The sequence below is a fragment of the Mercenaria mercenaria genome, chromosome 13 (genome assembly GCF_021730395.1).
Source record: "Mercenaria mercenaria strain notata chromosome 13, MADL_Memer_1, whole genome shotgun sequence".
Taxonomy (NCBI): Eukaryota; Metazoa; Mollusca; class Bivalvia; order Venerida; family Veneridae; genus Mercenaria; species Mercenaria mercenaria.
Window position 1 is genome coordinate 12,559,550 of NC_069373.1, and position 14,742 is coordinate 12,574,291.

The window sequence follows — 14,742 nt, forward strand, 5'->3', positions numbered from 1 at the left end:
CCCCTATGTGCAACCAAGTGGAACAGTTTGAACAAATATGGTAGAGGACCATCCAAGGAACATCCATGCAAAGTTTCATCAAAATCCATTGAGTTGTTTTGAAGGAGATGTCGTTTAAACACAATTGTTGACGACGGACGGACGACTTGATGGACGGACGCACAACGGACACAGCAAGATCACAACTGCTCACCAGGTGAGCTAAAAAAGTGAACATAAACAAAAAAACAACCACGAAATACTTATTTTGTAAGTTGAAAAGGCACATAATTCTGAAAAAATGCGGGAGAGAGTTATGGTTCTTGACCTACTTACTAATTTTATGGTAATAAACAAGTTTCAAATCTATAGCTTTTATAGGATTAAAAAAAAAAGCTCCGCCAAGTGGGGCAATATATGCCTGAAGGGTTACATCAGAGGATGGGAGCAAAATTTAAAGAACTTGACTGTTGAAGCCCAAAGGACAGGAACAACAAAGGGAAGAAATTAAAAAAAAAAATTCTAAGTCAGCAAAAAAATATTCTAAGTCCACAAAAAAATCCTTACAAGGTACAGGTATGTCAAAATACACCTAATAATTGGAGGTACCATCCATGTTGTACCACAGAAAAAAGGTCTCGGTTTTTCCCTGCAGCTAATGATAAAAAAGTATCAAAACGAACTATTTATAGTAACATAAAAGGGAAGTAATTCCAAAAAAAAAAATTATTGTAAGTGAACAAAAAAGGGATCTGCCAAATAACAAGAGCTGTCCGTAAGACAGCCAAGCTCGACTATTCGAAATATTGTCCCAGAAGCAGGAAAATATTACCCAAAAAGGTTAAATATCAGAAGAGTTTTAAGTTCAAAAGGGGGAATAATTTGACCAAAATGCATATCAGTTATGGGACTTGCTGCTATCAACTAGTTTTATAACCCCGAAGGCACATGTGAAGTTTCAATTCAATATCTGCATTAGTTTTGGAGATAGAAACTTGCATGTAAAACTTTAACCAGAATTTTCAAAGTCTAAAAGGGGGCATAATTTGCCCAAAATACATGCCAGAGTTATGGGACTTGATCCAGTGAGGTTGGTAATTGATCTAGTAAAAGAAAAAATAAGTTTCAAATCTATATGCCTTTTAGTAATAGCTGTATGTACTTGCATGCAAAACTTTAACCAGAATTTTCTAAGTCCAAAAGGGACATAATTTGGCCAAAATGAAGGTCAGAGTTATGGGACTTGCTGCTATCAACTAGTTTTATAACCCCGAAGACACATGTGAAGTTTCAAATCAATATCTGCATTAGTTTTGGAGATAGTAACTTGCATGTAAAACTTTAACCAAAATTTTCTAAGTCTAAAAGGGGGCATAATTTGCTCAAAAAACATGTCAGAGTTATGGGACTTGACCCAATGAGGTTGGTAATTGATCTAGAAAAAGAAAAAATAAGTTTCAAATCTATATGCCTTTTAGAAATAGCTGTATGTACTTGCACGCAAAACTTTAACCAGAATTTTCTAAGTCCAAAAGGGGGCATAATTTGGCCAAAATGAAAGTCAGAGTTATGGGACTTGCTGCTATCAACTAGTTTTATAACCCCGAAGACACATGTGAAGTTTCAAATCAATACCTGCATTAGTTTTTGAGATAGTAACTTGCATGTAAAACTTTAACCAAAATTTTCTAAGTCCAAAAGGGGGCATAATTTGCTCAAAATACATGTCAGAGTTATGGGACTTGACCCAGAGAGGTTGGTAATTGACCTAGAAAAAGAAAAAATAAGTTTCAAAGCTATATGCCTTTAATTGATAGCTGTATGTACTTGCATGCAAAAACTTAACCAAGGTGTGACGCCGACGCCGACGCCGACGCCGACGCCGACGCCAGGGTGAGTAGAATAGCTAGACTATTCTTCGAATAGTCGAGCTAAAAACAAGAGCACCACAATGCAGAGCAATATACACAAAGCAAAGTCATATATGACCTTTGACCCCTAAGTGTGACCTTGACCTTGAAGCGAGTCATCCAAAATATGCACTCTGCATGTCGTCTCAGTGTGGTGAACTTTTGTGCCAAGTTTCTTTGAAATCCTTCGAGCAGTTCAAGAGTTACAGAGCGGACACGAAACAAACTGATATGACCTTTGATCCCAAAGTATGACCTTGACCTTGATGCGAGACATCCAAAACATGCACTCTGCACGTCATCTCGGTGTGGTGAACATTTGTGTCAAGTTTCTTTGAAATCCTTCAAGGGGTTCAAGAGTTACAGAGTGGACAAGAAATTGCTAACAGACAGATGAACACCGCGGTTATAACATAATACGTCACTTCGGGCGTATAAAAAGTGGACCTAAATAAAAAGAAATTCAAATTTCCTAAGTACTGAAAGAGACATAACTCTGACAAGATTCATTTCTGGTTCTTGGTTTATTTACTCACCTAATAGTGACAAGTGTGCAAAGTTTCAAAGCTGTAGTTCTTATAGTTTTTGAGAAAAGTGGAACTTAACAAAAATTTAACCAAGAAAACAAAATTTTCTATCAAATTTTCTAAGTAAAATAAGGACTATAATTCATATCAGAGTTACAGTTCCTGGCCTACGTAGTCACTGAATGATGATAAAACAAAAGTGCAATGTTTCAAAGCTAAAGTTGTTATAGTTTTCAAGAAAAGCTGGCCCTAAACAAAAAAAAAATTAACCAGCACTGACCCTGATGATCAAGTGACACAATACCTGTATATTTTTATTAAAAATCAGAATCTGAATGATGAGCTAAAGAAGTTAAGCAAACAGAACTTATTCTGTTTTTTGTATTAATATACTTCTGTTGATGTTAATATATAATCATTATGTTGAAATTATCAAGTAAACCCCACACCTGGTGAGTTTAATCTCCCAGTATGATAAAATTATAACAAGGAAGTTTATATATATATATATGCTGACAAATGGATTTTAACAAGTTCAAACTGTTCAATGTTTGAAAACCAGCCAAGTTTGCATGACCAGTCTCAAAGCTCTGACTGATTTTAGGCTAAATTAGAAGATGCTTTTGTAGAAAAATGCATGTCTCCCCCAGTGCATAGTACTACAGGCAAGAAGTCAATAGGGGACAGGAGCGAAAGTCAAAGAGACACTGATGGTTGGCTGCAATAGGGATCATCTACTTAGCAATGTCCAGTCATCCCACTAAGTTCTTGGCCTAGTGGTTCTCAAGTTATGAATTGGAAACGGTTTTCCATGTTCAGGTCCCTGTGACCTTGAACTTTGATCAAGTGACCCCAAAATCAGCAGGGGTCATCTACTTTGCATGTCCAATCATCCTATAAAGTTTCAACATTCTGGGTCAAGTGGTTCTCAAGTTATTGACTGGAAAGTGTTTTCTATGTTCAGCTCCCTGTGACCTTGACCTTTGATGGAGTGACCCCAAAAACACTAGGGGCCATCAACTCTGTAAGTCCTATCACCTTAAGAAGTTTGATGGTTCTAGGTCAAATGGTTTTCAAGTTACTGACCAGAAAAGGACTTCCACTTCCTGTCTGCTGCAACCTTGACCTTAAATAAAGTGCCCCCAAAATCAATAGGGATCATCTACTCTGCATGTCCAATCATCCTATGAAGTTTCAACATTCTGGGTCAAGTGGTTCTCAAGTTACTTACCGGAAATGATTTTACATGTTAAGGCCCCTGTGACCTTGACCTTTAATAGAGTGACCCAAAAATCAATAGGGATCATCTACTCTGCATGACCAATCATCATGTGAAGTTTCAACATTCTAGGTCAAGTGGTTCTCAAGTTATTGATCAGAAATGTTTTTCAACGTTCAGGCCCGTGACCTTGACCTTTAACAGAGTGACCCCAAAATTTATAGGGGTCATCTACTCTGCATGATCAATCATCCTATGAAGTTTCAACATTCTGGGTCAAGTGGTTCTCAAGTTATTGATTGGAAATGGTTTTCCATGTTCAGGTCCCTGTGACCTTTGATGGAAAGACCCCAAAAACAATAGGGGTTGTCTACTCTAACAGCCCTGCCACCCTACGAAGTTTGAAGGTTCTAGGTCAAATAGTTCTCCAGTTATTGATCAGAAATGAAGTGTGACGGACGGACGGACAGGGTAAAAACAATACATCTCTTCCAGTGGGGGGAGACATAATTAAATGGTTAAACAGTAAGTTTGTATTCTCTCAAAGACTGTAATTGATTTATTTCAGTCTAAACTGTAAATGACTATTTTCTTTCAAATTTTATAAGTAAAAAAAGGGCCATAAATTTGACAAAATGCATATCAGAGTTATGGTTCTTGGCCTACAGTGTCCCTCTAATGAAGATGAACAAGTGTGCAAAGTTTCAAAGCTGTAGCTCCTACAGTTTTTGAGAAAAGGTGGATCTAAACAAAAAATTTAACCAACACCCGACAACCCAGAGTGATGACAACACCTTGTATATTTTTCAAAAATCAGATGAGCTAATAAAAGGGGCATAATTTTAAATACATGCAGAGTAGAGTTATGGAACCTGTGCAATGCATGTCAGATAATCACAGTTGACAAGTGTGTGAAATTTCAATCCATTTCCATAAGCGGGTATTCAACCAAAAATTGCTAAGTAGAAAAAGGGACATAATTTTGTAAAAACGCAAAACAGAGTTATGAAACCTGTGCAATGCAAATCAGTTTATCACAGTGAATTAGTGTGTGAAACACAAGTGCTTACTGAGATACCAGCTTACATACAAAAACTCTGCATGGGCACCGACAAAATTTAGCTCTACCTATTCTTTGAAAAGTCAAGCTAAAAATACTGACATGTTAAATAATTCCAAATATTGTATTAAAAAAGGCTTGAAATCTGTAAATCTCTTTAGTCGCATGTACCTATACATTTTATATCACCATAATAATTATTACAGGGCATGTTAGAAGTTCCATTAAAATCAACATCATAGAAAAATTTCTGTTCATGAAAAAGTTATCAAAATAGGTCGAAATTTTTGAATCAGTCTAACACAAAATCAGTACACAATTATCTTTTTTATTTTCCATATTTTTACACAATCATCTTTTTTATTTTCCATATTTTTACACAATTATCTTTTTTATTTTCCATATTTTCTAAGTATATTCTGCAGTTACGAAAAATCAAATGCAACATTGTAGAAAAAAATGTGATCCAAACAAGTAGACCTACCTTAAAGTGCAATGGTTGAATTTTAAGCCCTGGTTAAATTTATATTATTAAAACGAAAAAAAAAAAAAAATCAGAAATAAGAAGGCTCCTGAATTTCTGAGAACATTTTTTACTTTAAACCTATTATGAATCAATATATTTTCTTGAGATACCTACCCCACATACACATCCTGGCAGTTTTGAAAATCTCAAAAAGTTTCCAAACAACAGTGAAAATCAAATAAAACATTTATTCATTCTTTTCACTTCACAAAGAGTAAATAAGAATAACACATGTCCATTTCTTTTTCCATTTCAGCTACAATTTTTACTTTCTACTGGCATTTTTTCCATAACTGTTTAGCAACAGATATACAATTCTATACCAGACACACTGTCACATCTCCTTATAAATGAGTCATCCATCCCCAATATTCAACTTCTAGTTCCATTTTTTTTGTACAAATTTGAATTTCTTCTATATCTTTAATCACAGAGTAAAACAATTTACATATTCCTATTACATAAAATCAGGGCATTTTCATGAATGCATTTTTGTGAGTAGTGCACTGATATCAGTAGGAGTGAATCAATGCCACTGGGACTGGGGGGAGAATTAAGGAAGCTGGTAGACAGATCAATAACTTCTCCATATAACCAGGAAAAACACACACTGCTTCTCTATATGGAAGAAGAATTTTGGAAAAGGTTCTCAGTGTGCTGCCAATAAAGAAAACGACAAACTGGCGCCTTATATGTTCATTAGATGTAGGTTTCATCAGTTACTGTAAAATCATTTAATTTCGTGGGCACGAATTTTCGAGGTTTTGGTCAAAACGGCAATTTCGTGGGGATACGAATTCGTGGATTTCAACTCTTGAACATAAAATAAATGGAAAGTTTACTTGTTCGTTGGGATTAAACTTTGTTGGATTGACTTAACCATGAAATCCACGAAAATTAGTCCCCCACGAATATTAATGATTTCACAGTAGTTGTTAATGGAGATTCAAAACTTTAGAACTTCTTGAATAGTTTATGAGCAAGGAAAGAGTTTGTAACAAAATAATTCTTACTGTGCATTCCACCAACCTTTTTATATTAATTTTCCTTAACTGAGATATACCAATAACTGATTAGATAGCTCAAATACAACATTCTATGTTCTATGATTTTTAACTTCAACAATCAATCAGCTCTTGCATCCAGCTTATTAATAAACTGTTGCATAATATTTATGGCAATATTAAAGTTTTCACACATATGCATTTTCTTTTGTCTTAGAAAGACGTTTAAATAGTTGTGGTCGTATTCAAACTAACTTTAGTCTCAACTGCAGAAATGGCTGGCTGCACATTAATTCTTACTACTAGTATATTGAATAAAAGAAATGGAAAGAAAAAACAATATTATTTTCTCAACATAAAGACAGAGTATATTTTCTGTTAAATTCGAGTAATTTTCTCCCCTGCTAGGCCTCTTTGCATGATTGACCTTAAAATAGGGTCACAGATCAATACCAATGACTCAGATTTGTCATTAACATGAAACTCTTATAGAGTAAACCAATGCATAATGAGTACAATACAATCAGAAATTCCAATATCCAATTATTCAGTCAGTAACCATTATCATGATTATGGAATAGTGTTTTCTTCAAAGACATTTTGTTATAATAAGATGGAGTATCTGAAGACAAAAGGAAAAAGAAAAGAAAGAACGGCTCTACAATTCTGAGTTGATCATGAACAAATTATGATACATTAAGCGTCAAACTGGTCACTGATCTGTAAAAACCTTTAAACATTATAATATTACTTTCAAGACCCTAATATCTACTTGTTAATATCTACTTCAAATTTTGACAGTTGCTTGGCACAACAGGTAACGAGATTTTAATTTTAAATTTATGCCCGTTTGATCTCAATATTAATTTTTGCAAAATACTCTATCCATGCATTATTAACTAGCTGCTTATACTATATTTCTAATATCAGTATGATATAATGTTTGCTTTCAGTTTATGATCAATATCCCCCTGCTGCAGCTGGCAGACAAAATGGCAGAAGCAGAATGTTCCAGACTCTTGAGACAACAACGAAACAGGAACAATCCATTCATCATGACACTACAATGCATTAGAGCCAAACATCAGTGTCTTAACAGACAAAAAGGTGAAAAAAGGCCAGCGTACTGATGCCTTTCTAAAGGCCAATTCAGCAATACAATGCCTTGCCTTGCTATTGTATTAAAACACATCTCAACTTGAAAATTAAAGGACGCCCTGATACTTTACAAAGCACCAAACAATCAGTGTGAAGTGGTTCTACCCAACAATGAAACAGAAGTAAAATTTGCCAGTCTGTGGGCAGCTGCAGTTAAAGACAAAGGTTTTACAGTTCTTATATAATGTAGCACTGAAGCATTTTCACTCCACATATTTTAGTAACTGTCCAAACCTGTTATTTCGTATTGAAATACTGCTTTTTGTCAGCAGTGACTTCTTTAAATTGCCTTGCTCCACTTTGATAAATCCATTATGCAGCAGTTTATAATACTGTAATAATGTAACAATATTCTTTTTTTTTGAGACACCTGAATATAACCAATAATTATATGACCACCATAGCAGCTTCTGTTCATATGACTTGATACTTCACGAGTTCCCTATTGGTATATAATTTATGTATTACGGTTTATATTGCTTTTTGATAGTTACTTTCGAAACTTGATAGCTGTAATATATACTTGCACATCCACATGACTGTTGTATAATGTATAAAACATTGGTTGAAAATTATCTTACTTTGCCTATGACTGTGACATAAATTATGGGATTCTAATTTCATAAATATTGAGAAAACATTACATGTATGCATGGCTTATAAGATACTTTGGGGAAAAAAATTCAAAACAAAAATAAATGCTGCAGTCTTACTATAGCAACTTAGTACACTATAACTCCAAAACTGTTTGATATTTTGTTCTTACGTCATAACATTATCCTGAAGACTTGACCTGCATGACTGAAGTGTTTATTTTGAATTTTCATTAAGATTTTTTTTGTCCCAAATAAAAAGAAGAAAGAAATGCTTAGTCAAATTACAGACAAAAAAATGCAATTTGCATATAAATGTGACATACTTCAATGACATTACAGATATCAACAGACAAAATCGTTGTTCTCAAAACAATTTAAATCAGCGAGACAAAGAGAAAGGGAAACATCTTTAAATACCTTCAAAAATTAAAATATTCAAATAATTTATTTTGATTAACGAAATATTTTATCAGCATGTCATTAATATTATTGAAATCTCCTCTTAAGTAAATAAACTATTTCAAATTAAATCATTCTTGTAAGACATTAATCAATTACTGGGTTTGTTAGTATTTGAATTCATTGATAAGATTTTTAATAAAAAGCTTCAAAAATATTATCAGTATCAGTGGGTTTAAAAATTGTTTATCAATATCAGTTTAATTTCAGCAACTGTTTGTCATTAAAGAGACATAACTCTTGTAAAGTCAGTTTGTCAAACTACCAAGAGTTATTATTCTTAATTGTGGTAGTTTTTTTAAAATTTTTCTCAATGTTTATTAATGCATTACAGTCATTTGAGAAAAGAAATTTACTGTTTCATCCGCTTAATCCATACCTAGTATTATTTTTTATTAATTCTGGTTATAATTTTGTAAGTATCTTTTTTCAAAGAATATTACAGTCAATTAATGGTTGGATCTATTTTCTTCCTGGAATATCTATGATTGTTTTTTATGATATATAGCATTGTTAGTTATCAAACAAAAAAGCTGAATGATGTGGTATATCACATTCAATATTTTCCAAAAAATTGCACATAGTAATACTATATGAGTTGTGCCATGAGAAAACCAACATAGTGGGTTTGCGACCAGCATGGATCCAGACCAGCTTGTGCATCCGCGCAGTCTGGTCAGGATCCATGCTGTTCGCTATTAGTTTCTCTAATTCCAGTAGGCTTTGAAAGCGAACAGCATGGATCCTGACCAGACTGCGCGGATGCATAGGCTGGTCTGGATCCATGCTGGTTGCAAACCCACTATGTTGGTTTTCTCATGGCACGGCTCATTATCATTTAGCTGATGGTATGTTGGTGTTAAATTCAAAATTGAACAAGACATCTTAACAGTTAAACAAGAGGGTCATGATGACCCTGGATCGCTCACCTGAGTAATATGAGCTACATGTTTCAAATGTCAAACTGATGATAAAATATTAAGAAAGTCAGTAGGTCACATTCATGGTCAATGAAATTCAGTTTTACGATTTGTGTGCAAAACTGTGTATGGCATCAAAATTTCAAGGCTGTATCTTAAAAAACAAGAAAGTGGGTCAGTAGGTCAAGGTCACAGTCAAGTGACATCACATTACTTGGGGTCATCAGGTAATTATAATTAAACAGTCTTGGAAATAGGATCAGATGATTTTTTAAGTATTTTTCCTATATAACTCACATAATAACTACCGGTAAGTGACCCCAGGGCAAGGCCTCTTTCAACCCCAGGGGCATAATTTGAACAATTTTGGTAGAGGACTACTATACAATGCATCATACCAAATATTAAAAGCCTAGGTCGTATGGTTTCAGACAAGAAGATTTTTAAAGCTTTTTCCTATACAAGTCTATATAAAACTTGGGACCCCCAGGGCAGGGCCTCTTTTCACCCAAGGGGTACAATTTGAACAATTTTGGTTAAGGACCATAAGACAATGCTACAAACCAAATATCAAAGGTCTAAGTGTTGTGGTTTCAGACAAGAAGATTTTTAAACTTTTTTTCCTATATAAGTCTATGTAAAACTTGGGACCCCCAGGGCGGGGCCATATTTGACCCTAGAGGGATACTTTTAATAATATTGGTAGAGGACCACTAGATGATGCTACATACCAAGTATCAAAGCCTTAGGCCATGTGGTCAAGAAGATTTTCAAAGTTTTCCCTATATAAGTTTATATAAACCATGTGACCCCCGGGGCGGGGCCATATTTGACCCTTGGGGGATAATTTGAACAATTTTGGTAGAGGACCACTAGATGATGCTACACACCAGATATCAAAGCCCTAGGCCCTGTGGTTTTGGACAAGAAGATTTTTGAAGTTCTTCCTTTCGGTTGAGAGTTCTGCATGGAATTCAATTCTTTGAACAATTTTGAAAGGGGGTCACCCAAGGATCATTCCTGTGAAGTTTGGTGTAATTCTGCCCAGTGGTTTTCAAGAAGAAGATTTTTTTTAGAAATTGTTGACGGACGACGCACGACTGACGACGCACAACGCACGACAGACATCAAGCGGTCACAAAAACTCACCTTGTCACTTCGTGACAGGTAAGCTAAAAAGGTTAGTTTTGTAATCCTTGAAGTTCCTTTAAATGATGTGTAATATGTCTTGGATTTAAAGACAGATCAGGGAAAAAGCCTTGTTACTCAAAGGGAAGATCGAACAGTATAAAAGCTTATGAGAATATTTCTTACAGTGAAGTTTTTGTAGTTTAAGTCTGATTGTTCCCAAGTCTGGCACAGACGTTGCCGATTTTGACCTTTGTCTGTCACGTTTCTTGCTGCGTCTGAGCGAACCAACTTTTCCCCAGCTTTGTGATTGGTCTATGAATGCTTGCTGGTCAAAAGCTTTTATTTCCTCGTCTGTAGAAGGTAATGGAAATCCATCATTCTCTTCTGAAATACAGAAAAAAACAAGTTTGACAATAAGTAGAAAAGTCACTATATTCTGGATTAAATTGTAAGAAAAGTCATTGTGCAGTTTAATGATACTGCCCATAATATCAGCTCATGATTGGCTCATTTAATAATGCCAAAACTATTTTGTTGAGTTACCTTTTCAATGAATAAATGCATTATTACTATTATTATTATTATACCAGATTCATTTAAGTTAATTTTTCACTTCAGAAAAATCTTCTTTTCAATGTCTATAAAAAAAACATGTAATTAAATTACTACAGTTTTCCAAATTTAAAGATTTGAATTTTTTGAGAGACTTCAATAACATAATTATAAAATATCTATTATACATACTTTCCAGTAAGATTAAAATAAAACTTTTAATTCCCTGCAGAGATAATCTGAGTAAACTTTGTGAAATCTGTCTTTTAAAAACCCTCAACCACTGCACCAATGAAACTTTATATCTTTATATTATAATGCGGAGTGTAAGATCTGTGGAAATGTCAAAGAAGAATTTCTTTGCTACATTTTAACACAGTGACATTGGATAAGTAGACTAAATGAAATCCTTATTCAACAGGATGTCAAAAATCAGATATATTTCAATAAATATATAGTTCCTATAACAGGTAAATTATACCAAACTTCTCTTGTGTTTATCTAAATATCAAATTTCCTCATGATTTCATGAAGACAAAAGAAAAAGAAAAAAACAAGAGGGCCATGATGGCCCTATATCGCTCACCTGAGTACCATTCCTCTTAATAAGTTTGATTAAAGCTGATTGCAAAATGTGGTCTCTATCGTGTTCACAAGCTAAAAATAGCAAATGTTGGCCCTTTAAGGGCCCACAACTCTGGAACTCATGATGGGATCTGGCCTGTTTTCGAAAGGAACCAAGATATTACGCCAGTACAAATCGTGTGCAAGTTTGATTGAAGTTGATTGCAAAATGTGGTCTCTATCGCGTTCACAAGCCAAAACTAGTAAATTTTGGCCCATTAAAGGGCCATAACTCTGGAACCCATGATGAGATCAGGCCAGTTTTCGAAAAGAACCGAGATATTATGCCAATACAACTTGTGTGCAAGTTTGATTAAAGTTGATTACAAAATGTGATCTCTATCCTGTTCACAAGCCAAAAATAGTACATTTTGGCCTTTTAAGGGGCCATAACTCTGGAACTCATGATGGGATCTGGCCAGTTTTCGAAAGGAAATGAGATATTATGCCAATACAATTTATCTGGCCTGTTTTCGAAAGGAACCGAGATAATATGCCAGTACAACTCGTGTGTAAGTTTGATTGAAGTTGATTGCATTCACAAGCCAAAAATAGTAAATTTTGGCCCATTAAGGGGCCATAACTCTGGAACCCATGTTGAGATCTGGCCAGTTTTCGAAAAGAACCGAGATATTATGCCAATACAACTTGTGTGCAAGTTTGATTAAAGTTGATTGCAAAATGTGATCTCTGTCCTGTTCACAAGCCAAAAATAGTACATTTTGGCCCTTTAAGGGGCCATTATTATCTCTGGAACTCATAATGGAATCTGGCCAGTTTTCGAAAGGAAACGAGATATTATGCCAATAAAAGTTGTGTACAAGTTTGATTAAAGCTGATTGCAAAACGTGGTCTCTATCGTGTTCACAAGCTTAAAATAGCAAATTTTGGCCCTGTAAGGGGCCATAACTCTGGAACTCATGATGGGATCTTGCCTGTTTTCGAAAACCGAGATATTATGCCAAAACAACTTGTGTGTAAGTTTGATTAAAGTTGATTGCAAAATGTGGTCTCTATCATGTACACAAGCCAAAAATAGTAAATTCTGGCCCTTTAAGGTGCCATAACTCTGGAACCCATGATGGGATCTGGCCAGTTTTCAAAAGGAACCGAGATATTATGCAAATACAAGTTGTGTGCAAGTTTGATTAAAATTGATTGCAAATTGTGATCTCTATCGTGTTCACAAGAACGACGGACGAAGTGCGATCACAAAAGCTCACCTTGTCACTACATGACAGGTGAGCTAAAAACTCAACAGGAACCAGAAACTCAATTATGTATGCAGTATAATTATGTACACTTCTCTAATTTAGAATGACAGAAATTATAAACAGATTTATCTTATAACGCAATTTACTGTAAAATCATTAATTTTTATTAGGAACTCACTTTTATGGATTTCGTAATTGAGTTAATCCACTAAATTATTTTCAAAATTCGAAATCCACAAATTCATATCCTTGTGAAACATCTGTTTTGACTGGAACCACAAAGTTTCAAGCCCACTTTCTTAAGGTGCTCATTTAGTGAAATGTCTTCATGAAATGCCAGATCAATTCTTTACCATTGACTTTTAAAGATTTAAAGTTTAGTTCACCTGACGTTGACTGTTTTACCTTGAATATTTGTATGACTGGAGACTGGGTTTAGCATAAGCTAGCAGCCCCTAAAAGGGACCAAGTGCCACCATTTTGAGCAAATTAGGGAGAGGATCTTACAATGATGTTACAGATCAAGTTTCATGAAGATCCACCGAGAAATTGAGCAGAAGTTATTTAAAGGCCTTACTATTTTCAGCAATAGCAACCCCTGAAAGGGAAGAAGCAGTGGTCCATCTCAGAGAGGTTCTTATAACAAAGCTACAAACCAAGTTTGATGAAGATCTATCAAGTTGTTAATGAAAACAAAGTCGTTTAAAGGTATTTCTATTTTTTAACTGCCCTTAAAAGGGGCCAAGTGGCCCATTTGAAACAAGCAAATTCAATGAATTGGTATCCCCCGCCGAAAGGGTTTGTGGTGAAGAATGGCAAAAAAATATATCCGGCAAAAAGTTAAAGATGTTACTAAGAAGCAAATAATTTCATTAGTCAAAATTAATTTAACAGAAAATGAATGTTTAAAGTGTACATAATAAATGTATGTAACGTTGATCTTGACTAAAGAAATTATTTTGAATGGAATATGTTTAGTGTAATAAGAATAAAATGGAGTTATATGAAATGTGAGCTTGAAGTGTAACTAGAACGAAATATTGTCTTCGAGTAGTTTGCCACCAAGTGTTGCTGTTTAACATGTACATCTGAACTAAAAAGAACAGATGCTCTTAAGAGAGCACAATCAAGTAAGATATCTTGAACATTGCCTGGCAGCGGGTGGGTGTCACTTCACATGTTGAAGGTTTGAACATTTTTAAAAGAAAAGGAATGGAAAGAATTTTTTTATATAATTATGTATTTTTCTTTTTTTTTTGGGTGGGGGGGAGGTGAAGTTGGGTTGGATGTGACCAAGGCAAGGGGGTGACCAGGTATGGGTACACAACTTCACATGTTTATAATAAATGTTTATGGAAAAGAATGAAAGCAGTTTAATGAAATTCTACCAAATGGTAAGTTTGTTATGTACAAATATGTGGATTTTTAAACAACTGAAGGGCAATAACTCTGAAGCAGGGCTTCGGAAATTTGCCGGTTTGTCGGTTTTGGACCGATTTTTTACTTTTCAGACCGATTCATAAAGTGAAAAAACAAAAAAAATCGGTCCCGTAAAAATGGAGAAAAGTATAAATTTCTGTCTGATATCTCAATACACCATCTACAGCCAAGCAGGAAATTGTTGGTCGCACCCTCAGATAATCAATAAACGTGTCAAACAGTCTGACTGTCACTTTGATAATCGGTCCGTAATTAGCATGTGACGCAATCAGTACTAGCGCGGCACATCCTTTAATGTTTGCAGACAGCCGACTGCAATGTATTAAACATTTTTGACTGGTTTCCAAATATGTCTGACTGGATCCAAATCATTTCGACTGGGATCCACTTCTTTTATTTAAAATCCGATGGATGGTTTATTTC

General features: G+C 34.8%; 1 protein-coding gene across 7 annotated transcripts in view; it reads right to left on the minus strand.

Moving 5' to 3' along the window:
- Positions 1-14,742, minus strand: part of LOC123529806 (FYVE, RhoGEF and PH domain-containing protein 4-like) — a 117,165-nt gene that overhangs the window by 41,051 nt on the left and 61,372 nt on the right. For 6 of the 7 annotated variants that reach the window (XM_053521191.1, XM_053521190.1, XM_053521193.1 and 3 more), the window contains one exon: positions 10,673-10,873. In XM_053521191.1, the coding sequence (XP_053377166.1) occupies positions 10,673-10,873 (201 nt within the window). Of the gene's footprint in view, positions 1-5,335; positions 5,364-10,672; positions 10,874-14,742 lie in introns of those variants that run through there. The other variant, XM_053521197.1, reaches the window with a different exon arrangement.